General features: G+C 42.3%; 1 protein-coding gene across 1 annotated transcript in view; it reads left to right on the top strand.

Annotated features, from left to right (window-relative positions):
* The window catches only part of KrT95D (phosphofurin acidic cluster sorting protein KrT95D), a 368,788-nt gene that overhangs the window by 143,347 nt on the left and 197,529 nt on the right, over positions 1 to 27,912 (top strand). Inside the window, exon 5 of the mRNA XM_068225917.1 lies at positions 16,666 to 16,834. Coding sequence (XP_068082018.1) covers positions 16,666 to 16,834 — 169 coding nt within the window. The remainder of the gene's footprint in view (positions 1 to 16,665; positions 16,835 to 27,912) is intronic.

The following is a 27,912-nucleotide window of genomic DNA, read 5'->3' on the forward strand; positions in this document are numbered from 1 at the left end:
CCGCTTCCTTCCCACTCCTAGCCCTTTCCTGTCCCATCGTCGACATAAGACCTATCTGTGTCGGTGCGACGTAAAGCAACTAGAAAAAAAAATCTTTTAAGGCGCCTTAATATTACAGAGTCGAAAGGAAACTACAATATAGAAAGCTCATAAAATTGATCAACAATAACATTACATTGACCATTATTTGCTGTGAGTTGCTTTGTGTCTTCTGTTGCCACTCACCTCCGATAGATAGGATTACTGTTGCGTACCGTGTTCTTTTTTCATTTGCCTTACGTCGCACCGACACAGATAGGTCTTATGGCGACGATAGGATAGGAAAAGGCTAGGAGTGTGAAGGAAGCGGCGTTGGTCTTAATTAAAGAACAGCCCCAGCATTTGCCTGGTATGAAAATGGGGAAACCACGGAATACTATCTTCAGGGCTGCCGATAGTGGGGTTCAAATCCACTATCTCCCGGATGCAAACTCAAACTGCGTGCCCGCAACCACACGGTCAACTCGCCCGGCCGTACCGTGTGTAACAGCCTGCCTGAATATTGGCGGGAAGTAGCTCAGGAATTTGATAACTTTCTTCTTTAGCATGCCATTCCTCTGATTCATACATTTTTGATACTAGTGGTACGCAACACACTGATTCATAATAGCATTCGAGCTATTCAATCCCTACTCCGAGGCACTGATTGGAATGAGCAGTGTGCGTATTTAAAGTAATAATGGCAGAGGAGTGTTCACGGCTGTTTGCGGCCTGTTCATTCCAGCTCTGGAACTTTGGACTGTTAGATCGGCACCGTAGTACTGTTCATTAAAAGTGAGAAAATGTGTGGGTTTTCATTTGATCGAGTATTTTATACGATAACATTGCTTTTAATCGCTAGCTTTCCTACTGACATTTTTGTAATGACCTATGTTGACTTCAGTTAGGAAAACCACAAAGTAAGTCTTTCTGAGAATCCCGTAGCGAAGCACGGGTACATCAGCTAGTAATATAATAAAAAAATCCGGAGAATTGGGCACCAGAGTTCACCGAGAATGGATTCTTCGAGAATTAAATTTTGATAGAGCATAATAATTCTACATGAAGCTACGTATCAGTCGGTCCTGCTTAAATTTACAAAAAATACTGGAAAGTTCGCTCGTAACTTGAAACATTTACAATAAAACTAATCTTGAAAGAAGCGTACACGGGAAAATGTGGTTCCTCTTCGTTACCGACTCAAGATGACAACTATTTACTACCATTTTTGGTAGTCGACTGACAATGACAACGACGAGCAATTTCAAAAGTGTTACATTTCGATGAACTTGTGTAACGATACACAATCTCAGAGATCATACCATCGACACACGGTATCCTGATCCAGATAATATCTCTCATACTGTACCTTACCGTCACACACTGATTTTAACAGTTTTAAATGTACTGTTCACTTTACAAAACACAAGTCATCTCTTCAGCACTCATCTGGGCCGTAAAAGCACATCGTGGAGAAGTATATGTATGAGGAATTCTGCCCAACAAGAAACGTTCGCCACCGAGCTGGATAGCTGCAGTCGCTTAAGTGCGGCCAGTATCCAGTATTCGGGAGATAGTAGGTTCGAACCCCACTGTCGGCAGCCCTGAAAATGGTTTTCCGTGGTTTCCCATTTTCACACCAGGCAGATGCTGGGGCTGTACCTTAATTAAGGCCACGGCCGCTTCCTTCCCACTCCTAGCCCTTTCCTGTCCCATCGTCACCGTAAGACCTATCTGTGTCGGTGCGACGTAAAACAACTAGCAAAAAAAAAAAAAGAAACGTTCGCCTGCGTAAGCGGAGTTCCAAACAAGTATAGTAGGCCTATGACACATTCAAGATACGAGTACGGATCAGGTAATTGGTAACAGGTAACGTTTAGTACGTGACAAATAGTACTGTGTTCTATCGACAATAGAAAATAAAGACTATCGACGATAGAAAATAGTGAGCAAACAGTTTTCCGCGTTAAACACACATTTATAACGGTATCACAATCCTCCTCCACCTTATCGTGACGGATTCACCAAATTCCCGGGGCGTGTCAACACTAGTGATAATAGACCTTCTGGGTGTTGTGGTTTAGTCTTCGTACTTAACTCATACGGTGAATCATCGAAGTTCCCAGTGTTGTGATTAATGTCCATAATTAGCTCATATTTCCCAAGTACTATACTCACATATAAACAAACATTACTAATATGGAAAGCCTTTCAGATTCTACATTTAACATAATGAAATAAATGTATACAAAATAGACGTAATGATATGCGTATCTTCTGGTTGTATTATCTGTACTGCCACAACGATGTTAATGCAGCGTGAATGTATTCAGATAATCAGTCAGTTAATACAGAATGAATGTATTCAGATAATCAATCAGTTAATAGAAAATTTCAATCTAATATGTGAGAGAAAATCTGTTTAACGTAATTTTTTCTTATTGAATTCGATAGACGCGTGCATCTATACAATGCAAAAAGAAAATGATTTAGACGAGAGGATTTTAGTAGTATGAGCAAAGTATGTTCTGGAACAGTGGTGCTGAATCAACATTTCCCCACACTTTTGGCGGGAGATTTGAATTTTTGCTGAGTCAGCATTTTTTGTTCAGATAAGGTCATTGACCTGGGGGTCTTTAACCCTTTATGAGGTTAAGACGCTATAATAACCTCATAACCTTACCTGTAGGTGAGGGTCGGACGTCATTATTGGGGTCCTTTCCCCCTTGGGATCACCTCCCGTCCCCGTCCAAAATAATGAAGGGATAGAGGGTTCTCTCTCCCTTGAGCCATCTCTCTACACGACCAAAACATTGCTGGCTTCCTAGGAGCTGGAAACAGCTGACTGCTCTCCCGAGACCGGGAGATTGCAAGGAAATATATTCACGCTCGCCTATTTATGCTGCGTTCATAACTTGTTATTAACGTTTGATAGATGTGCTTTGTGCTTAGAGTTGCGAAGTTAACATTCAGGAAGATGACGATAGTTGATTAATAGAGGTTAGACATAAAATTAATGAAGCAGGCTCATCACAAGAGAGACTGTAGTCATGGACCTACACTCTCAAGTTGAGACACCTCAAAACAACCTGTCGCTAACGTCATAATGGCGTCCTAACCTCACCTACAGGTTACATGACCGATTGGGCTCCTCTAAGGGGAACCTTGGAGGCTAGAATTGCCCTCGTAGGTAAGGTTATGAATTTATTATGATGTCTTAACCTCATCCAGGTATCAAAGACCTTGTCTACAGCCAAAATAGTGCTGACTCAGCAAACATTCAAATTTACCGCCAAAAACGTGGAAAAATGCTGATTCAGCACCCATTGTTCAAGAACATCCCTTGCTCAAACTACTGATACTCTTTTTCATTTATCCGGATTCAGGGCTCCGTCAGTTGTCCCGTGGATAAATTTTCTTCGGGAGTTTGTTCTCTCGTGTCAGGAAGATGCCGCGATTGTGCCGTATTCTTAGTGCTGGACGTCTTTGTCAAATCTTGTTTCCGTTAGTTAAAAATGTGGCCACTTAATTAATTTAGGCAATCAGACAAGATTTTACTGTTGCTACCCAGCAATGATGACTGCACTGTCACCACCCTTACAGTAAGAAGCAACATACACGATATTATGGGGGACTGAGAGATAGAGCATTACTCTCTACGCTCAAGATTGCGGGGTTGAACCCCAGCACATTCAGTTGACATTTAGCTTTATTTAAATAGGAGAGGCCTATATTATTTCATTTACTGATACGTTAAAGATACTCAATTCAGAAAAAAATGCATCTCTTAAAATGTATCCTAATTGAAGAAACACTTAACACTATATCATCATACTGTAACTATTAGAGAGGGGTGAAACTGTACGCGAAACTTGTGCATATACTGCATAACCACATGTTGCAAGGTTAAGTTGGTATAATGCACGAAATTGATTATAAGGATATTTCTATGAATCAAGTAACGAAAGTTTATGGAGGAAGCTGAGAAGATTCGATAAAGGATAATGTTGAGTCTGAAAGATTTATTTTCCTTCTCGTATTTTTAGCCCACTTTGTGCCTTTATGAGTGGAGTTCCTTTGTAAGCATTCACTGAAGTTCATTTTTCTCAGAAATTTGCTGATGTGGATTGGTACCTTGTTGCATAACATCGGTTCCTGGTACGCCTGTCTGCACAACTTGTTGCCGCTGAAATGATTGTAGCAACACTGAAACCCTAGGATATGTGTTGGGGGTACTGCCGAAACACCGAACTACTGCAAAACAATCGTCGTCATAAAATAAAAATCATCAGTTTCTCAGTCCGTGATGTAGCTTGGATGTAAAATGCACGAGAAGGTTCATTGCGTATCTAGACCAGACCCTATGTAGACCTCATGTCCATCCATAGAAACGACCATAAAGCAATTAAAGTAGATAGTGCAATAGTGCAGGTCTATATGCCTACTAGTTCAGGGGATGGTGAACGAATCGAAAGAATATATGAAGAGATAGACGATTTAATACAATATGTCAAAGGTGACGAGAATTTTATTGTGATGGGAGACTAGAATTCAGTGGTAGACCAAGGAAGAGAACCTAATACGGTAGGAGAATTCGGATTGAAACAATGGAATGACAGTGGAAGCCGGCTGGTTCAATTCTGCACTGACCATAATTTAGTCCTTGCTAACACTTGGTTTAAACCCCACGAACGACGGCTATATACGCGGACGAGACTTGGAGACACTGGAAAGTATCAAATAGACTTCATTATGATTAGGCAGAGATTCAGAAACCATCATCTACCACGAGCAGACGTGGACTCTGACCACAAACTGTTGGTCATGAAATGCCATCTGAAGTTGAGGGAATTGAATAAAGGAAGGAACGCAAGGAGATGGGATCTAGTCAAGTTGAAAGAAAAGAGTGTGAGGGATTGTTTCAAGGAACATATTGCCTGTCGTAAGAGGCGGCTAAAAGGGGCGACCAAGGGATGATTGGATTAGAACCATGAAACTACTTGTGATTAGTACCACCACGCGGGGAACACCATGGGTCGCTATTACTTGCGCGTAGTACCACTATGTTAGGTACCAAATAGGTTTGTGATTAGTAGCAATCAGGAGCACCATGCGTCAGGCTTTTACGGTACCTGTGATTAGTAGCACTATATGAGCGACACCAGGGTTCTGGCTTGCCTATGATTAGTGCCCACTATATAAGGAACACCACGGGATAGTATGAGTCCCTGTGGTTAGTACACTTATGTGATGAAAACCATAGGTTTGCGTTGCTTGTAAATGGCGCCGCTATGTGTGAAACACCATAGGTCTGTACTACATGTGCGAATTCCATTACCTGTGAGTAGTACCATAATGTATGGAATACCGCGAGTCTGCGATACTTTTGATTAGTACCGCACCATGTCATATACTATGGTTCTACTTTCCAAGCGATAAGTACCATTATGAGAGGCCGATGACCTATATTTTGGACCCCTTTAGCTTGCAAGCATCATCGATTCAGTATTGAGCTATAGAAGTAGTCCCTTGGTCAGTATTACAATTGTCTTCCGTCAGTTTCTGAGACTGAGGCATTGCGGGTCGTCTCCACTGATTGTTTTAACTTCATATCCATCCGTTAATTTTTCGTCCTCACGCTTTGAATTCTGGTCAGTGTAGGATTTTGGATTTTTATTTTGTCATTGCATTTCGTCTCATTTCGTACCATCAGGGGCCGATGACCTCGGTGTTAGGCCCTTAAAACAACAATCATCATCATCATCATCATCATCATCATCATCATCATCATCATCATCATCAGGGAAAGAGACAAGGTAGAAAGATGGCAGGAACATATCCAACAGTTGTATCAAGGTAAAGACGTAATGATATGGTTCTGGAACAAGAAGAGGCTGTTGATGCTGATGGAATGGGAGACCCAATTTTGAGGTGAGAATTCGATATAGCTGTGAGAGATCTAAATAGGAACAAGGCACGGGTAATTGATGATATACCTTCAGAATTACCGGCTGCCTTAGGAGAAACCAGCATGGCGAAGTTATTCCGTTTAGTGTGTGAGATGTATGAGGGAAAGTGCCATCCGATTTTCGGCAGAATGTTGTTATACCTATTCCCATAAAAGCCGGTGCTGACAAGTGTGAATACCGCGCCTTTAGTATCTCATCATCATCATCATCATCATCATCATCATCACTGACTCGACAGCCCTTTGTGGGCCTTGGCCCTCTGAAGAAGTTTTCCCCATTCTTTCCTGTTAAGTGCAGAGCTCCTCCAGTTCTTGACTCCAATTATGTTTACATCCTCTCTCAGCCCTTCTTCCCACCTTAACTTTGGCCTGCCAACTTTCCTGATTCCTTCTGGCACTGCATTAAATATCTTCTTTATCATTCTGTCATTAGCACGCAGCACATCTCCTACCCACTCCAACCTTCTGATCTTTATACAGTTAACAATGTTTGGTTCGTTATATAAATTATACAATTCATGATTGTATCTTCTTCTCCAGAAACCATTTTCTTCCACTGGCCCAAAAAGTTGCCTCAAAATCCTTCTTTCAAATATGCCGAGCTGTCTTTCATCAGATTTTGAGTGTGCCTAGGTCTCAGCACCATATGTTAATACAGGCTTTACTGAAACTTTATACATCAGAACTTTAGTTTTCCTAAACAGCAACTTAGACTTCAGATGTTTTCTGAGGCCATGATAGCACTTGTTAGCAGACAGTATACGTTTTTGGATTTCAGAACTAACATTGTTCTTGGAGTTAACTTCTGATCCAAGGTAGGTAAAGCTACGCACAACATCAAACTTATACGAGCCAATTTCTATGAATGTAGACCCACTCAGGTAGTCTTTCTTGGTTACGGGCATATACTTAGTTTTTCCTTCATTAATCTGTAAATTCATCTTTCTTGCTGCTTTTTCGAGGCTTGTGAAAGCTTCTTTCAATGCTCTTGGTGTTCTTGCGATTAAATCAATATCATCTGCATATGCCAAAATTTGAACTGATTTATATAAGATGGTTCCCCTTGTGTTGATACGTACATCTCTAACAACTTTCTCCAGGGCTATATTGAACAAAAGGCATGATAATGAATCTCCTTGCCTAACTGCGTTCTTGATCGTTACAGCACTTGAAAACATATTCTGGATCTTAATTTGATTCCGAGTATTTTCCATGGTAGCTTTCACAAGGGCGATCAATTTCTTAGGGATCTCAAACTCTTCCATTGCTACATAGAGATTACTTCTATCAATGCTGTCATAGGCTGATCTGAAGTCAATGAAGAGATGGTGTGTATCAATTCCAAATTCTGTACATTTTTCAAGTATCTGGCGAATTATGAAGATCTGATCAATAGTAGATCTTCCTTGGCGAAATCCTCATTGATAGTCACCAACCGCATTTTCCACGTAAGGCACCAATCTGTTAAAGAGAATATTGGAAAATATTTTATAAGCAATGGATAGTAAGCAGATACCTCTATAGTGAGAGCACATCATGATATCACCTTTCTTATGTATCGGGCAGATGATACCTACGTTCCATTCATCAGTGATTGTTTCAGCTACCCATATCTTGGCCACTAGTTTGTGGAAGTGTTTAACAAATTCTTTTCCAGCATTTTTCACAAGCTCTGATTGTATTAAATCCATTCCCTGGGCTTTGTTATTCTTTAACTTCTTAATGCCAAGCTCAACTTCCTCAACGGTAGGTGTCGGAACTTCTATGTCTGATTTTCTTGTATTTACAGGAGGTAAGGTTACTTGGTTATCACCTAGACTTTCATTCAACAGTTCGTCAAAATATTGGGTCCATCTTTCTAGTATTGCTTCCTCACTGCCCAGTATTATACCATCTTTATCTTTACACAGACTTGTTCTAGGCTGGAAATCCTTACGATTTTTATTTAACTTCTGATAGAAAGCTCTCACATCATTCATCCCTTTCAACCGTTCCATTTCTTTTAATTCTTTCCTCTCATACTGTCTCTTTTTCTTCTTGTGCAATATCTTTTCTTCTCTTCTGGACGTTCTATACTCTTCCACTGCTTTGCGGGTGTGGTTCCTCTGTTGCATTCTCTTGTATGCTTCATTTTTTAAGGTTGTTGCTCGTGCACACTCTTCATCAAACCAAGCGTTGTGCCAGACTTTCTCTTCCCTTCTTAAAACTTCATTTGCAGTTTTTGATAGTGCGTCTTTAAGATTCTTCCAGATTTCATCAATACTCTCACTATTAGGTAAATCGGTCAGGGCCTCATTAAGCAAGCTAGCATATCTGAGAGCAGTTTCGGAATCCTTCAGCCGAGCACTGTTGAACTTTCTTGCATTGGATCCATGTACCTTTCTAATAGCTGCTACCACAAGGTAGTTGTCAGAGTCAATATTAGCCCCCCTATACCTTCTAACATCCATCAAGTTAGAGAAGTGTCTTGCATCTATTAGGAGGTGGTCAATTTGGTTAAAAGTACTTCCATCTGGAGACTTCCATGTCATTTTATGTATGTCCTTGTGATTAAAAGTTGTACTTCCCACTGCCATATTTCTCGAGGATGCAAAATGTATAAGCCTGATTCCATTATCATTAGAAATATCATGCAAGCTATATTTTCCAATACAAGGTCTGTATTCGTCTTCCTTTCCTATCTTCGTATTCAAATCACCGAAGATTATTTTACAGTCTGCTCTTGGGCACTCATTATAAATTTCATCCAATTCATCGTAAAATGAATCTTTATCTTCGTCGCTCTTCTCTTCAGTTGGAGCATGTGTACAGATAAGGCTGTAATTGAAGAACTTCCCTCTAATTCTAAGTCTGCACAATCTATGCGATTTTGCCCGAAAATCCATGATTAGGTGTTTTATCTGCTTATTTAAAACCAGTACCAAACATTTGATTCTTCATGTGGCAACTATAGAATACCATGTGATTTTTTCTCTGTATCACCCCTTTACCCATCCATCTCACTTCTTGAATAGCAGTAATATCTAGTCGATATTCATCCAGCTGATCGAGCAACTTTCTGAGGTTTCCAGCTTGGTAAAGAGTTAAAACACTCCACGAACCAATTCTCAAGTCCTTCACACGTTTGCGAGGTCGTCGTAAAAAGGTCAGGCCGGCTATTTCTTCTTCAGATTTCGTAACGAGAGTTTTTTACAGATTGGGTTGTCAGCCCAACGCCAACTCCCAGCAATGCTGGAGGGCCGATTTTTTCTTTCGGGAGTGTCTACCTTAGCTGGTGGGTCCCCATTTTGAAGCGTCGGGAACTCGCTTTTTCGCACTTACATGACTTAGCCGTGTACACGCAGTGTGCCCGTTGCCCAGGGGCCATGGCGTGGACATGCATGTATCGGACTTGGTAGGAATAAATGGCATTTCCTGTGCTTTACTAGTACACTTCCACCAGCAAGAAGTGAACCCACAGGACCACATACTACCCCTTCGGCCCCCAGTTTAGTATCTCAGGCCTGCAAAATTTTAACACGTATTATTCACAGAAAAATGACAAGTTGAAACTGAGTTGGGAGAAGATCAATTGGGCTTCAGAAGAAATGTAGGAACACGTGAAGCAATACTGACATTAGGTCGGATCTTAGAGGATCGGATTAAGAAAGACAATCCCACGAACATGGCGTTCGTAGATCTGGGAAAGGCATTCGATAATGTTGATTGGACCAAGCTATTTGAGATTCTGAAGGTGATCGGAATCAGGTACCGAGAAAGGGAAATTATCTACAATCTGTACAAACATCAGTCTGCAGTGATAAGAATCGAGGGCTTTGATAAAGAGGCATCAATCCAGAAAGGAGTGAGGCAAGGCTGCAGTTTGTCCCCTCTCCTTTTCAATGTTTACATAGAACAGGCGGTAAAGGAAATCAAAGAGGAATTTGGAAAGGTAATCACGATCCAAGGAGAGGAAATCAAAGCCCTGAAATTTGCCGATGATATTGTTTTATCTGACTCTACAAAAGATTTGAAAAATTGCTGAATGGTTTGGACAGAGTCCTGGGTAAGGACTGCAAGATGAAAATAAATGTCCAAAACAGAAGTAATGGAGTTCGGTCGAACAAAATCAGGTGATGCAGGAAATATTAGATTAGAAAATGAAGTCTTAAAGGAAGTAGATGAGTATTGTTGCTTGGGTAGTAAAATAACTAACGATGGTAGAAGTAAGGAGGACATAGAATGCAGACTAGCACAAGCAAGGAAGGCCTTTCTTAGGATAAGAAATTTGTTCACCTCGAACATTGATATAGATAGATGCTTTTGAAGACTTTCGTCTGGAGCGTGGCATTGTATGGAAGTGAAACATGGACGATAAATGGCTCAGAAAGAAAGACAAGCTTTTGAAATGTGGTGTTTCAGGAGAATGCTGAAGGTGAGTTGGGTAGATAGAATCACGAATGAAGAGATACTGAATAGAATTCGTGAGAGAAGGTCGACTTGGCTAAATTTGACCAAAAGGACATTGTCAGTGACTTCCATAGAACTGTTTCTCTTGTTTGGAGCCAGTTTACTTCTGCATTACATGCATCAGTTTTTGTAATTATCTATTGAATTATCTATGGCTTGGACTCTTGATGCAAAATAAAAACTACCACTTTATATTGAAGTTGGTTAAGTCGGAGGGTATAGATGGCGGCACAGCATAAATGTCATCCGAAGAATTTAGATTCCCCCCCCCCCAAAAAAAATCGATAATTTCGTATGTTGAAGAGTCAAAAACATGGAAATCAGCTTGTTGATGAAAATAGAGATTTTTGAGGGTTGGTTCCTTGTTGTGCATAACACCGTCCAATTGTGTCTGCAATGGCACGCAGTACGCTGGATTAAAATGCAGGTGGCTGGCTGATTTTTAAACTTGTGAAATCATATCGATTCAACTTGCAGAGATTATGTGCAGAAAAGCATTGATATCGTCCAGTTGTTATACAAGACTAGTATGTAACATCGACAACTAAGAACTTAGTGAGAGAATCACACCCTAATAATCGTGTATGTTGTATTTACACAGGATTGCTCGCTTATGGTTGTTGGTTATGTATACATAAAATCAAGATTATTAGTCTCTAATATACAGTAACATGGAGTGACTTTGCTCCTGGGGGGAATACTTAGCACCATTTCCCACAGTGTTTGAAAGTCATCTCGAGGTAAAGATTGTAATGATAGTAGTTCTAAGATGGTGGCTCAACTGGTAACAAATATACAGTCGCTTTTGAGCGGCACACATGTTCTTCGAAACTTGTGTTTGAATATTCGAGTTGTCTACGCTGAAGAAAATTTTACTCTATACAGAATAGGGGCAACCTGCTAGAGGTATAGTGATTCACTTTTAAACGTGATTTGTATTATCTTCAAAGGTGAGCCTTCTGTAATATAATGCTTATTTTAGACTTTATTATTGATTTTCTCCCACAAGACTGTTCCTTTATAAAATGGCGATACTTGGCACCACATGGTGATACAGAGTGATACAGCTGTCTGTTATTGAGATGTGTGAACCCACATGCCCGTCCTATCATGTGGTCTTATATAGCGTGTTCTTTGTATGCAGATGCGAGGAAATGCCAAATGATAACCGATAGTTTTTATCAGCAAAAAATGGAATTGTAAGCTTTATCAGGAGAAAGCATCAGTCACATTTAATATTTATTCCAAGAAGAACGATTGTGAATATATTAATGTGAGAAAGACTGGATAGCCACGTATATTCATACAGGAAGAGGAGGGCAAGTTTTTTTTGTTTGTTTATGAAATCGTGAGTAATTTTGGATTTCTGATTGCTTTATATCATTTGCATATATTACGAACCTGTCTGATGTGAATAGGAGAAGTAAGCAAAATCAAGAATGATTCGCGAGGTCAGGAGTGGATTGCAGAATTTCTGTATCGCTACGAGACTATCAGTGTGATTTGCATCGAACATAAAACTCAGCGGGGCTGACATAAATAAGGACATTCTGTTGGAATATATTACAAATCCGGGAGACGTTTTAGCCAGTGTTCCAAATGAAAATGTATGGAATTACTCTGATCAGACCTCACTGATATTACTGGACGAAAGAAGGCGGCACTGTGTATCCAGAAAAGATCGATAATTCTTCCAAACCGAGCAGTCAGGAATTGTTCTTGAATTTCCAATTTTCTATAAGAAAAAGGCTTAAATATACACTGCCTGACAAAAAATAATGAAGCACCCAGAAGAAATGGTCGGATGTCAACATAATTTCGAACACGTACACACCATCGACGGATATGTACTATACGCGAACCTTTTCTTGAGCCCTGAACTCCCTAGTGCTGAATCGGTAGACCTCGGTTATCTTCGACATCCATATAGGCAACTTTTGGAACACAATCGCTTATTTATCGCTGTGCGACATCTGGCGTACACTTTACGAACTAGTACTGTTGTTGTTTACACAGCAAAGCCAAACTATATAATTCATGCTAGTAACAAGATTCGCATCGAGAAATGTTATATGATGTTAAATAATGTATGTGTGACACAGTTGTTGACGTAAGATAATAAATGTTTAGATAATTCATATCGATCGATCATATTATCGATTCAATTCAGATTACATTTCCATCCATTTGACAGTATAACCGGAACCGGCAGCGCTCCCTCCTTACTCCTCACCCCGTAAAAATCGGGCTCAAGAAAAGGTTCGCGTATAGTAAATGAAGTTGCAATTCTTTGTTACAGGTAAAACGACCATCAGAATGCGTTAGTGTCGCTCGTGTTTAGTGTTGTTACCAGGCCTTGTAGGGTATATAAGGTGCGTGAACAGCGTCAGATTTTGAGTGATCACTGGAAGGACACGGAGATGACGCATACTCGTGTGAGACAGCGTTATCAGCACCAGACAGGGTTTGAAAGGGCCCTCGTTGTGGGTCTCCGTTTGGCCAGCTGGTCGAATCGTGCAGTATCCAGATTTATGAGGCATTTGGATGTGACAGTAGCCCGATGTTGGAGGGTGAGGGCAGGCATACTCGTCGTCAAGACTCTGGTCGACCACATCTGACCACCACAAGGGAGGATCACCGTTAATGCACCAAGCACATCGTAACCCCTTCACATCTGCTTGCCTGCAACATCATATATCATCTCGCACCATTGGTCGGAGACGGACTAAGGAATTACCGCCCCATGCGTAGGCTGCCGTTAACACCACAACACAAACGGCTGCGTTGGGAGTGGTACCGCGACCGAAAATCATGGACTGCTGATGAAATGCGTCGCATTGTGTTCAGCGATGAATCGCGGTTCTGCACTATCCCGGATAGCCATCGTCTGCGAGTATGGCGGTGACCTGGGAAGAGGTCCTATTCTTCCAATGTTCTGGGCGGTGTTACTCCTGACATCATGGTGTGGGGAGCCATCGGTTATGAATTCAGGCCTCGGGTGATAGTGATTGAGGGAACTCTGACGGCACAACGGGCATCCTGCGTTCTCATGTGTTACCTCTCATGCGACAGTATCGTGGTGCCATTTTTCAACAGGTCATTGTTCGTCCACACACGGCACGAGTGTCTAGGAACTATCTGCGTGATGTTGAGGTACTCCCGTAGCCAGCAAGATTCCCAGATCTGTCCCCGAGAGAACATGTGTGAGACCAGTTCGGACGTCAACTCCATCCCAGTGCCAGTATCCAGGTTATCGAGGACAGTTGTAATATTAATGTAAATAAAATATTAGCCGCTGTAATATAAATAAGATAAATAATAAATAAGCATGGAGTGAATAAAATTACTAACTGAAAGGTCCGGAATTTGGGCGCGAGAGTTCACTAAAATGGATCCCTCGAATTTTGATAGAGCATGATAATTCTCTCTCTCAGGACGTTTACATAAAGCTGCGTACTGGTGCATCTGCTTTGGGTCTTACCTAACCGCTTTTAAACGATTAAACATGTAGAAACTGTACCTAGGTTCTCCAGTAACGTCTTAATTAATTTAAAATGAACTATCTCTATTCTGACCTAACCATAATCTGTGCGTTAGTACCTCAACACACAATAAATATAAAATAACAACACACTCGATATTTACAACTGCTGGAAGATTCCCTATGTACATTAAATAATCTTAGAACAAAAACCAATGGGAACGACAGCGAGGACTGCACCACCATTCGTAGTGAGCCCGATGACCAATAGTTACAATGCATATATTGCTTTTCACTGTTTTTGTGTATCATCACAAATTGCCGGCTCTCACCATCAATACACGGTACATGGTAACAAATAAACTCGTGTCCTCATCCCGAGGTGGTGCATCTCTTTTCAGGCACACCTCCATTGGAGGTGAGCTGCATGTACCATTTCAACCACATACCAGCCCTCCTGCTAGTTTTTTAAATTCCTGGTAGTACCGGGAATCCAACCCGGGCCCCCGAGGACGGCAGCTAATAACACTAACCATTACGCTACGAAGGCGGACACGGTACATGGTATACCACTTAGATGCTCTACCTCTTTAAACACTGACGCTAGCTAACACTTAGTTTTAGAGACTCTTTCGTTTGCACACACACACACACACACACACACACACACACACACGCGCGCGCGCGCGCGCGCGCGCGCGAAAGTTGCCATGATATATAGAAGACCAAGTACATGTACTAGATGAGTACACTAGCACTAGAGTTTCATAAGTATTAGCAAGTAAACATCAGTATTCCGTTGATCAACAATCAATCGTACTCTCATTAATATTCACAGTAATCTCCAAGTAATAGTAATGTTCCCTGGATCGCGTCCTCCCAAAGTATACAGTATGTTTACTTCCTCATTCCTTAGTCTCGATGTGTCCAAGCTCGTTCGGGTATGCCTGTCCAATTATGAGTGAGAGATTCCCCGCGCTGAAGTAACACTTGGCTAAATCCCGACTACGCCCGAACTTATGACTTCAGGGCATCCATGTTTCATGACTTGGACTCTCTGTACGACTCACCAGACTTTCTCTGGATGTTTTTCCAAACCTGAAAATAGTTGTTTGTTTCCCAACTGCCTGTACAAAATAAATTACTAGTATCTTAACATGGAGACCTTCCAGCTTCCACTATTCTTATATTAGTACAACGGTAGAATAATAATAATAATAATAATAATAATAATAATAATAATAATAATAATACGTTGTGAATAATACAGCGTGGGGCTATGATATGTACCATTACACAGTTACAACAATTGTGGGCCAGCTTACCTAAGGAGAGGATACAACGCCTTTATGACATCCTTCCTAACGGAATCTGTATATGCATCTAGGCCAGAAGGGGTGCAACGTCGTACACTACTATTAAGTTGCCTCGTGCTGCCAAGTTATTTGTAAATTTGACTCCATTTTGTAATTACTGAAATAACTTCACATACCCTCTCAGCACGTGAAGTTTAATTTCGTTTTCTCCTCCCCTTCTGGATGCTTCTAATTTTTTTTTTTTTTTTTATCAGGAGGTTTATCAATCCTTAAAGTACTACTACTCTGTGATGTCAATATACTGTACCTTCTTTTGAATGAATTAGATGATTGCTTCACTTGTAATATTCTTTGCTCCATTCCCACTGTTCCCGTGGAAATTACAGTGATACGCCATGTGAAGTATCCTCCTCCTATGAGGATACTTTACACCATTTTACTTTCTAGTAGGCTTATAGTAGATAAAATATACATATCCAATGCTATGTTTGCTAGGGCTCCCCTTCTTTGACGTCTTTATTCTTCTTTTACGAAGAAAGATTATTTCCCTTGACAATGTGGCTAAGACACAACATGAAAAATGATTGTTTAAAGTGGATCAGAGTAAAAATTTTAGTAGCCCGCCTGGTGGCCATGATCGTTAAGTCTAAACGGTCTGATACCGAGGTTAGCCGGTTCGAGTCCCGTTGGTCGAAAAAAATTTCACCATCAGAATGTTGGTCGGCTGGGCAGGGGAGGTGGTGGTATACAATTTCTGATCACTAGATTGCGTGCCAAAAGCCTGGATTAAATTCCAGACCTCTCCGCAGTGCTCATATGGAGTGAAGGCATATGACGCTGTTGATGGGGATTCGTCCGTCGAATGGAGACGTTAAGCCTTGAGCAGACCCCTTGGTGCCATTCGACAGGAGTAGGTTATGTGCCGGCACCGGGCTTCACCCTCTCCCTACTATCGTATATCACGTCATTCATTTCATCTCATTAACTCCTCTGATGAGGTTGACGTCAGGAAGGGCATCCGGTCATAAAACCCGCCACGACAGATTTATCTCACCTCATACTCGAACCCGTAGGGAAACGGGACAAGGGCTGGACAAACAACAAGAGTAAAAATTTTAGTCCCATTGACTATTGTTATGGCCGAAATACTGGAAATTTGGTCCTGCAAGAGTTCTTCTACGTTCCAGTAAATTTACTGATACAAGGCTGGCGTATTTGAGTCTCATCGAATACTGCCAGATTGAATCGGTATCGAATCAGTTTGGACTCAGAAAATGAGTAGAACTCGTCCTCTTCCCTTTTGATTAATGTCAAGAGGGGCTGGTAATCGTTTTGTTTTCGCGTATAAGGCACCAAGCTCCACCAACAGAATTGATAATTATGTTATGGAACGTCAGTATGAAGTCTAATTAGGACGTTATGCATTGTTTTAGGTACTTCAACGACAGATGGACCTGGAATTGGATCTGTGTTCCGACCCGAAGGACAAGGGCCTGGGCCTCATGAGCAACGTAGTTGGCAGGGTGTCCGTTCACGCCCTCAACAGTCAACCTGTGGACCACGAGGACGCAGTCAAGAATGTAGCATTGAGCGAGGCCGCAGGTGAGACTTAAAATAAGCCTGGCTATCATGCCGAGCCATACGGCAACTCAAGACCATCGATTGTTCTGAGTATGATCATTCCATGTATTTTTTTCCCACATTCACCTCAGGAAAATTCATTGGCTCTCGCCGTTTGTGCTTTCTGTTGCGGAATCTAATCCCAGTACAGTCGACTGGCATGAAAGAGTGCTTAGATGTGAGAAACCCGGATCATATCATGTACTGGCTTATTAGAAAGCCTCTTTTCAGGACAAATTTCAGGTGCTTTGGCATTTTTTAAGACCTATGATAAATTTCTTCCTTTCAACATACCTATTTTATTTTCAATGCCCCATTTGACTGAACCATAAAAATGTTGAGTTTTTTACTTTCTGCATTAATCGTGCACATTTTGTTGCATGGTTTTACACTCAAGGGAGTTTATTCGATCGGATTTTTCTCCAGGAAAATGCTAGGATGGTAGTTTATTTCGAGTCTCCTCTTCGAATATTGCCAACGGCCGTAGCCGTCTTGACACACCGGATCCCGTGAGATCTCCGAAGTTAAGCAACATTGGGCGTGGTCAACGAGTGGATGGGTTGCCACCGGCTGTTCGTGGAGGGTAAGGGAATGGAGGAGCGGGAAGGAACTGGCCACCCTACCGTACGTAAACTCCGCTCAGGCACACCTCTGCGGAGGTTCGGACCTGCCTTCGGGCAGAATACAGCCTTACTTACCTTCGAATATTAGACATAAATATACTTGCACAGAGCGTACACAATTGCACTCGTATACGGTAATCTAGTATAGGCAGGGGTTACGTGAAGTCCTTAGGTAGATAACTCTTAGTAAAATGGCTAATAAGAGCCTATATTCGCTCACGTAGCGATAATTTCGACAGTCGGTTGCTCGCTGGAACCAGCGAAGAGGTTCAATTTTTAGACTGATGGCGCTGGGTTCTGGGAAGTAAGGAGGGTGCGCAAGGCACGAGGGTATGAGAAGCAAGCAGGCGAGGACGAGAACATCGCCCAGGTATTGCTGGTGAGTGGACCAGTGGTTAAAATTTGCCGTATGCTGTAGGTTTTGAGGGGATTTTAATTTCACGATTTTGCGTGTTTGATATAATTAGCCGCAGTGAATCAGAATAATATGGGAATTGCGATCTTTATAGTATCAGAAGGTGTAAGTAGTCTAACTTTATGAAATTAATTCTTCTTCTTCTTCTTCTTAATCTCTTTACCCTCCAGGATTGGTTTTTCCCTCGGACTCAGCGAGGGGATCCCACCTCTGTCGCCTCAAGGGCAGTGTCCTGGAGCTTCAAACTCCGGGTCAGGGGATACAACTGGGGAGGATGACCAGTGCCTCACCTGGTATGCTGAATAGGGGCCTTGCTGTAGGATGGGAAGATTGGAAGGGATAGACAAGGAAGAGGGAAGGAAGCGGCCGCCGCCTTAGGTTAGGTACCATCCCGGCATTTGCCTGGAGGAGAAGTGGGAAACCACGGAAAACCATTTCCAGGATGGCTGAGGTGGGAATCGAACCCACCTCTACTCAGTTGACCTCCCGAGGCTGAGTGGACCCCGTTCGAGCCCTCGTACCACTTTTCAAATTTCGTGGCAGAGCCGGAAATTGAACCCGGGCCTCCGGGGATGGCAGCTAATCACACTAACCACTACATCACAGAGGTGGGCAGTATGGACTTTTAATTAGTAAGAAGTGTTTCATAAAAAGTAATTAGCAAAATACGTCAAAACAATAGGAGAAATAACAATAGTCTGCCTAACACGTTCCTGATGCAGTTATTCCAACGCCAAGAACGTCTTCAGAATCAGACGAAACTGGATCAGCTTACGTAATTACATCTCATATTCTCTCTCATTCATTTCTCATTGTTTGGTAAATTCTTCGAGCTGCGGTGTATGCCTTCAAAGAAAAGTCGCGTTGCTAATTAGGCAGTGTTACTAACATCCATGTAAACATCAAGTTAAAAAAAATTGAATACGTTATTTTTCAAAGCAGTGAACTCCCAAATATTTTATCCACGCGCCGCCACTGATTATGGGTGACACGTAAATAACCAGTTCGCACCAAACTGCTGCTTCACACCATCAGAGACGTCACGTTTACTGGGCGGGTTGGCCGTGCGGTTAGGGGCGCGCAGCTGTCAGCTTGTATCCGGGAGATAGTGGTTTCGAATCTCACTGTCGGCAGCCCTGAAAATGGTTTTCCGTGGTTTCCCATTTTCACACCAGGCAAATGCCTGGGGCTGTACCTTAATTAAGGCCACGGCCGCTTCCTTACAACCCTAGGTCTTTTCTATCCAATCGTCGCCATAAGACCTATCTGTGTCGGTGCGACGTAAAGCCACCAGCAAAAAGACGTCACGTTTATTCTTCTCCAGTCCACCGAGTGAGTTTGCCGTGCGGTTAGGGTCGCTCGCTGTGAACTTGCATTCGGGAGGTAGCCTAGTGGGTTGGAACCCCACTGTTGACAGCCCTGAAGAGGGTTTTCCGTGGTTTCCCATTTTCACATGAGGCAAATGCTGGGACTGTGCCTTAATTAAAATCACGGCCGCTTCCTTCCCACTCCTAGTCCTTTCCTATCCCATCGTCGTCATGTGTCGGTGGGACGTAAAGCAAATTGAAGAAAGAATAAAGCCGATGGGGTTCCCGTTTTACAGGCAGTGGTACCGTGAAATGAAATGGCGTATGGCTTTTAGTGCCGGAAGTGTCCGAGGACAAGTTCGGCTCGTCAGATGCAGGTCTTTTGATTTGACGCTCGTAGGCGAGCTGCGCGTCGTGATGAGGATGAAATGATGATGAAGATGGTACATACACCCAGCCCCCGTGCCAGCGAAATTAACCAACTAAGGTTAAAATTCCCGACCCTGTCGGTAATCGAACCCGGGACCCCTGTGACCAAAGGCCAGCACGCTAACCATTTAGCCGGATAGAGGTTAAAGGAATTCCTAGTATAAGTATGTGCACAAGAATAAGCAAATGCTTGTTGCCGTGTCCTGAAATTACAACATTGTTAATTACCGCAGAGGGCCATCTGTTGGTCCCTGGTGGATATACAGGTACGTTCACATCCCAAATGGGGATCACACCCTCGCCAAACAGGTTGGGTACAGTCCACTAAATCCTAGCTGCTGTGTAACGCCGCTGGTGCATATTCCCAGGTAGATGTTACCACGATCGATGTGGTATTGCCGGCAGCACACTTCTGTAACTTGCGATTCTCCATGTACTGTCGTACATTATTATACTGGCGCTCAGTATTACTCGTGATTTGTAATTTGTACATGTTCATTCATCCTGCAGGGCGGGTAGCGAGCCCCTAGTTCAGTTCTCGGCTAGGTCAGGGATTCTTACTTTAATCTGAGGGCTAATTCTAGGTTCACTCAGCCTACGTGAAAACAATTGAGTAGCCGTATGGCGGGGATTTAGCGGTCCCGGCCAAAAATAGTGCCGAAAGGATTCATCGCGCTGACCACGTATCACCTCGTAGTCTGCAGGCCTTCGAGGTGATTTGTGGTTGCTTTACAGCCCATCAGGCAGTAGCGCCAAGGGGGGTTGTTTAATTAGTCCTGGGATTTTGGTTTTCCTTTCGAAGAAATGAAATCCATTCATCGTTCATAGCCGTATGCTAATATTGTTACGAATAAAACTCCGTCTGATTCATTACTCTAATTTATTTCAGGGTGACCCAATAAATGCACACACACATATACACACACAAAATTCTAATCAGCTAAGAATTGCCACATTTACTAATTACTGTCTCTTCCTTATGGCGCAGCAGTCGGTCCAGCCCGTTGCTCTACCTGGGGACGCTTAATCCTTACTTTCACTTCTCCAAGTCCAGTCACCTCATACAGCAGCTGTGTGTAGACCGCTGGATCTGAACACAGGGCTACGGGCCACTCAACACACGACGACTGTTCGCTGGTGCGGCTCCACAGACAGTCCAGTAATTCACACTGTCACATGCAGCGAACAACAAAACAGCTCAACAGTAGTCAACCGCAGGACGATACTTACAACAGCGAACATTAACACAGGTCAATTTATCCTCGCGCTCACGATAGTGAGTTTCCTCGCTAAGTCACGACGATCTTCAGTCCACAAAAATACACAAGCACACAGTATTCTCAGGTAGTACACGTTTTCCGTAGTACACCTACTCACTGGATTCTCCGACGCCACAACAGCAGCTCCTGGTTCAAACCTCAGTGGGTCACTAGCGACTGCTAACACCTCTGTCGCCCTCAGCCCAGCCACCGAACCCTAACACACTGTGTCTCACACAGAGCGCACCACGGACTCCAACATTGATCCCGAGTCAAACACTGACTCCATCACGGAGCCCAGCTGTGACTTACTGTCCGCGGTTAACCTCCCTTTTTATAGCTCGGATGATTTGAGCCAGAATGCTTACAAGGTGACTAGAGGCAGAACATTCCCGTTGACTCTCCAAGAAACCTACAGCCCCTTCCTGGAAGTACCGAGAGGGGCTACCACGGAGCTGGCACGTAACAATATGGCCGATTTTCAACGAAATCTTATCATGATATAAATGAAATACCTCGCTACTTAGCGTAGTTTGTAAGCTCTGGCTCGCTTTGTGGGATCAAATTTCGGTGCCGCCGGTTGACATCTAAGGGTTCATGAATGCGAGAGATACTCATGACAGAAGATTTAATGGCTTCCTTATTCCGTTATTCAGGATTAATGGCGGCTCGTAACTCCGACGTAATAATAATAATAATAATAATAATAATAATAAAATCCGCGTGGCAATTGTTAGCCTAGTACAGCCCTTGTAGGGCAGACCCGCTGATGATGGTGGGCAGCGTCTGTTGTGTTAAGGTGGTGAAAGATGGTGTGGTGTATGAGTTTCAGAAATATTGGGAACAGCACAATTGCCCAGTCTGTGAGTGAAGGGAATTAATAGTTAACGGTTTAAATTCCTCAGCCCAGTCGAGAATCGAACCCGAGGTTCCGATGACCAAAAGCCAAGACACTGACTACCCATCCATGGAGCCGTACGATTATTATTATTATTATTATTATTATTATTATTATTATTATTATTTCCATGATCAATCAGCCAAGCAAACAATCGTCATTGATCTGTGTTTAAGGCTGTCGCCCTGGTGGTAGATACCCTATCGATTGTTTACCTAGGATTGTGTAGCTGTGCGCTTGCATTCGGGAGATAGTGGGTTCGAATCACACCGTCGACAGCCCTGAGAAAGGTTTTCAGTGGTTTCCCATTTTCACACCAGGCAATTAAGGCCTTAATTAAAGCCGCACCCGCTACCGTCCCAATCCTAGCCCTTTCTTATCCTTCCGTCGCCGAAAACTTTCCCGATGTTAGTGTAACATTAAACAAGTAGGGAGATCGTTTACCTAATCTTTTCTTAACTGGTTTCGAAGAACTTTGACAGGCAAAGGACTCATCGGAAACAACTTTGCGAAAGAAATGGAATTCGATGGGGAGCTATCAATGTTGAGGCTTATGGAAGAAAGAAAGAAAGAAAGAAAGAAAGAAAGAAAGAAAGAAAGAAAGTACAACTGGCTGAGTCAGCGAAGAGGATACGTCTGGATGTATTGAGTATTAATGATTTTCGAGTAAGGGAAGATAAGGAGGAAGATAATAAAGTGTTCTTAACAGGTGTTAAAAGGGAAGGGCCGAGTGTGGGGTAGGACTGTTCATCAAGAACAATATTGCACGCAGCATCTTCTCTGTTAGGCACGTTAAATGAGCGAATGACGCGGATAGATTTAGCGCTTGGAGGAAGATTTTTGTAATAACCTAGAAAGGCTTGGTCAAGCGGCAGGCAACCCTTTCTGGACTGTAATAAAAAGCCTTAGAAAGGGAGGGGAAAAGGAAATTAATAGTGCATTGGATAAATTAAGTGAACTCACTGTAGATCCAAGGGAATCACTGAGCAGGTGGAAGGAATGTTTTGAAAATCTTATCTAGGAATTCCCAAACAATAGAGCTCATGAGGAAGGGAACAGTGGAAGTTAAATTACCCTTGAGGAAATGGAAAGTATGGCAGATAAACTCCATTATCATAAAGCAGCAGGGATAGATGAAATTAGACCTGAAATGTTGAAACTAGTGGAAAGGCAGGAATGAAATGTCTTCATAGAGTAATAGGATTAGCAATAAGTGTGTAGGGACCTGTCTAACAGGAAGGGAATAGAATAGGAAATATTACAACTGTCGGGGTATTTTGTTGATCAGTATAACAGGCAAGTCCTTCGCAGCCAATTTGGAAGGGAGGGTGAGATTAGTGTCGAAGAGTAAGTTAGATGAAAACTAAGTGTGGTTTCAGAACCTGATTTTCGGTATGCGTCAGGTACATAATTTTAAAATGCTATGAGAGGAATTACAGTTACGTTTATGTTTCGTAGATCTAGAGAAGACATATGACAGAGTACCAAGAGAAAATATATTAGCCGTACTGGGGGATGATGGGATTAAGGGTAGGTTATTTATAATAGGCAATCAAAGGCATTTATGTTGACGATTTGGCCACAGTGAGACTTGATGGCAGAATAAATTCTTGGTTCAAAGTAGTGACAGGGTGCAGACAAGGCTGTAATATTTCACTTCTGTTGTTCATTAGTATACATGGATCAGGGTATAACATGAGGGGGGGATTCAATTTGGTGAAAATGTAGGAAGCAGTTTGGCAAATGTTACTGACTTGGTCTTGATGGCAGGTTGTGCTGAAAGCCTGAAATCTGATCTTGGAGCTTGAAATGAGGTGCAGAGAGCATGGTATAAAATTAGCCTTTCCAAGACTAAAATGATGTCGGTAACAAAGTAACCTAAAGGATTGAATGCTAGGTAGGAAATACGAAACTTGAGCGGGTAGGCCCTAGATCATTTCAAGTACAGGATGTGTATTCTCCCTGGATGATAATATCGTAATTAACAAGGAAAAATGGAAATTGCGTATGGCTTTTAATGTCGGGAGTGTCCGAGGACAAGTCTTTTGATTTGATACCCGTAGGCAACCTGCGTGTCGTGATGAGGATGCAATGATGAAGACGACACATGCACCCAGCCCCAGTGTCAGCGGAATTAACCAATTATGGATAAAATTCCCGACCCTGCCGGGAATCGAGCCCAGGACCCCTTTGACGAATAGCCAGCACACTAATCATTTAACCATGGAGCTGGACAATGTACAAGGTGAAATTGAATATAGGTGCAGCAAGGCTATTGCAGTGAGTTTGCGGTTACGTTCAACGATATTGTGTAAGAAGGAAGTGAGTTCTCGGAAGAAGGAAGTGAGTTCTCGGACGAAACTAACTTTGCAACGGTCTGTTTTCGGACCGAGTCTGCTGTATGGGAAGGAAAGCTGGAAGTAACAGTCATGAAAGTAGGGAGAATTATTGCTGGTACAAATAGGTGGGAACAATGGCAGAAGGATACTTGAAATGAGGAGATGAATGGTAAGTTACGAATAAACTCAGTGGATGAAGCTATGCGTATAAACTGGACTCGGTCGTTGGATTATGCGAATGGAAGAGGATAGCTTACCTACGAGAATAATGGACTCGGTCATAGAGGGTAGGAGAATGTAGAGGGAGACCAAGGTGATGATGGTTGGGCTCAGTTTTTAATGACTTAAAGATAAAGGGTCTGGAACAAAACGAGACTACAGTGCTAGTTGTAAATAGATGATTGTGGAGATATTTAATGGATTCACAGGGCTTGCAAACTGAACGCTAAAAGACATAATAGTCTATAATGAAGGTGTAATTAATGTATTTATTTATTTATTTATTTATTTATTTATTTATTTATGTTTTATTTATTTATTTATGCATGCAACTATGTTGCGGCTATTATTGTTATTACTATTATTTTTATGGCGTAGATAAATGCCTCACTTCGGCAAAAAAAAATGTCTCGTTAAGAAATTGTACATTTTAACGTGAGATGACCGCTCTATTGTAGCCATCAGTGAAAAAACGGTGAAGCGAACTGACAAAATAAATTGATCAAATAAACCCATAACCTGCTTAGGTAAACATTAATATTCACATGCTGTTGGTTTACATTAATTGTGCGATTATTATTGGACTTTCGGCAACGGTGGTGTCTTAGTTGAGGAGCGCTTCTATTATCTTCTCTGAACTTCACTTTCTTGGCTCATGGAAGTTCAAATTGTTGAATTGCAGTAGTTACTGAAAGACAGGACAAAGTTCATTTTATGTTTTCGTTGCGTGGGAATCAAAATTGAGGGTAACCAAATTTAAAGATGAATTTTCCATTTCTTTTCACATATTTGCTCTTCATCGCTACGCACCGTCACTACCATAGCGGGTGAATCGAGTGACGTGTATATCTGTGACTAGCCCTGCATACTTCGTGTGTAAATTCTTTCGTTATACTGTACATTTTACTTTGAGTCGTGTGATTAGCATCATACGTTTTGCGAAAAATAGTGGTCCTCAGAAACTAACCAGGTCATACGTAAAATGTAGGGCATATATTTAAAAACAATTCACGCAGACCAGCAGTCGCAAATATATACAATTTGTATTAGAACAAACACTTCCCCATAAGGATGTTTCCCTAAAGGACAAAGTATACTTGTGCAATTTATATATTGCTATACAAATGGTGTCTTGATATTGAAAGAGACCCTTTCAGGGCTGACAAAACCATACTCTTTTTAACACATCAATGACGGGCTATGTTATTTAACGTAGTTTCGTATTGGTGCGCGGGTGACCGGCTACGTAAATTAACGTTTTCTCACATTGCTTCATTCTTGTGTGTTTTTATCCTCTCCGCCGTTTATTAATCGAAGTATTTCGGGTTGTTTACAAACTCAAGTCTTTGTTGATCTGAATTTAGATAGATATATTCTTTCCTTCACAATGCTTTCAGCACAGGAAGTGTGGTTTCATAACCCTCAGTACCGCGTGACCGAGTGTATTGCCAGGTGTCAGCATGGCGCGCCGTAGCAAAGACAGCTTGATCGATGATGAAATATTTGGAGAATTGCATGCTGATAGTTTATCTGATGTCCCTAGTGATTGCGAAAATGTAAGTATTAGTGATTGTGAAGATGTGTGTGCGCCAACATCAAAATATACGCGCGGAAGTGAAAGTGCGACATCAGTTCAGATGTGTCTGTTGACGGCGGCAATAATACGGGTGGAGATGCCAGTGATTGCAGTGACAGTGAGATTGATGGATGGAGAAATAAGGATGAAAACAGTCTTAGAACCATTTACAGGTTTTACAGGTATTTATATTTTCATCCTACTTCTCATGCTAGGTGTGCTTGTGTTGCCGGTGCACACGAAAGAATGGAGTAGCGCGCGCCCGGACAACAATGTGTTAAGAGGTGCAGGAAAGTTGAATGTCGCACAGTATTTCAACGATCTTAGGAATTGTTCCCTTATTCCTATTTAGCAGGCATATTAAGTCTATGTTCCGAAGTCCATATTCTCGGCCTTTGTGTATCACATTTCGAGACGATGCATTTAAGACCAGAAAACGCTGAAATACAAAACGCAGAATGTAGTTTTATAAAATAAACTTACATGCTTTCATGCCTTTGCTGGCGAGATGTAGTGTTTACAGTGCACTATGTCTTCTGGTATGGGCTAGAATAAATTTGTTACTTTCATTGCCCTGTCTCTGTCTCATCCTTGGCTTTGACAGTATGAAAGTGACTGAGGTATGGGCGATGCTAGTAATACAGTTCCTTATGCAGCCAGTCCCTGTTATGAATGGTGTGAAAATATCGCTCATAGGGTCAGTTGGTGCATGCATTTCAGTGGGCTTGGCAGACTGATATGTAATAGCAACTTCTGGCTCGGTGAGGAAAGCAACGGGAAACTGCCTCACTCCTCATTTCCCTAGTATGCCTTTTCAGTGACGCCTAGGCTTTTGTGACAGCTGTTGGCGGAGCTGTGGAGGATCAAACCAGCCTTCGGGCTGAATACCCAACATACATACATACATGCTTTCCGAAGACAAGCAATCACCAGGTCTGCAGTTCTACGTATATGTTTAAGTAATACGTACCGAGCTCGATAGCTGCAGTCGCTTAAGTGCGGCCAGTATCCAGTAATCGGGAGATAGTGGGTTCGAGCCCCACTGTCGGCAGCCCTGAAGATGGTTTTCCGTGGTTTCCCATTTTCACACCAGGCAAATGCCGGGGCTGTACCTTAATTGAGGCCACGGCCGCTTCCTTCTACTTCCTAGGCCTTTCCTATCCCATCGTCGCCATAAGACCTATCTGTGTCGGTGCGACGTAAAACAAATAATAATACGTATACCAAATTTGGGAACAATCTATTCGTTTTATAATTGTTGTGCTATCATACCAAGGACAAGTGCTCACGAACTCTCGTAGTCTGGCATTTCAATCGATAGGATAGAACTTTGCTCCATCGGCAATCATATAATTACTGAATGGAATTAGAATTTGTTTGTCGTACCGCGCGAAATGTCCTGTTTGAGAATCCCTCCAGTCTGAATACTGTAGAACTTCCTGTTCGTGACAGTCCCACCTGTGCTGCTTTCCATCTCGTTGACCGTGTTAACGAGCTCGACGCTCCAGAAGCCGGGTCGTTAAGACATAACGCCCCAGCCCTCTTTATTACGCTCGGTTTACTGCTGACGCTAAGGGACCGCCCTCTTTCTTTTTACGGTGTCCCACTGTTTTCGAGAACAGTATACTTAAGCAAGACATTGCTGATAAAAGAACCGAAGGAAAGGTGATGTTTATTTTATTACCGATGCCTCCAGAGGGTAATCGAGGGCCTGAAATTTGCTCAGTTTGACCTGAAGAAGAGTATCTGGGACGCCCCTCACCACATGACTTCCCTTCGGCAACTAACGAGTTTAGCTCCAACAGAGGAAATCAGAAAGATGGCATGAATAAATTCGGCTCCAACCGGCTGTTGTTTATATATCCTGATCACAAGATATCAGTGTTCATTCCATCCACTTTACTCCGGGGGAATTCAAGCTTAACGCGGGAGGGGGACAAAAGTATTACATTATGTCCCGATATAAACATGTTCTATCCGGGAGATAGTAGGTTC

The sequence above is a fragment of the Anabrus simplex genome, chromosome 1, assembly GCF_040414725.1.
Source record: "Anabrus simplex isolate iqAnaSimp1 chromosome 1, ASM4041472v1, whole genome shotgun sequence".
NCBI classification, from domain to species: Eukaryota; Metazoa; Arthropoda; class Insecta; order Orthoptera; family Tettigoniidae; genus Anabrus; species Anabrus simplex.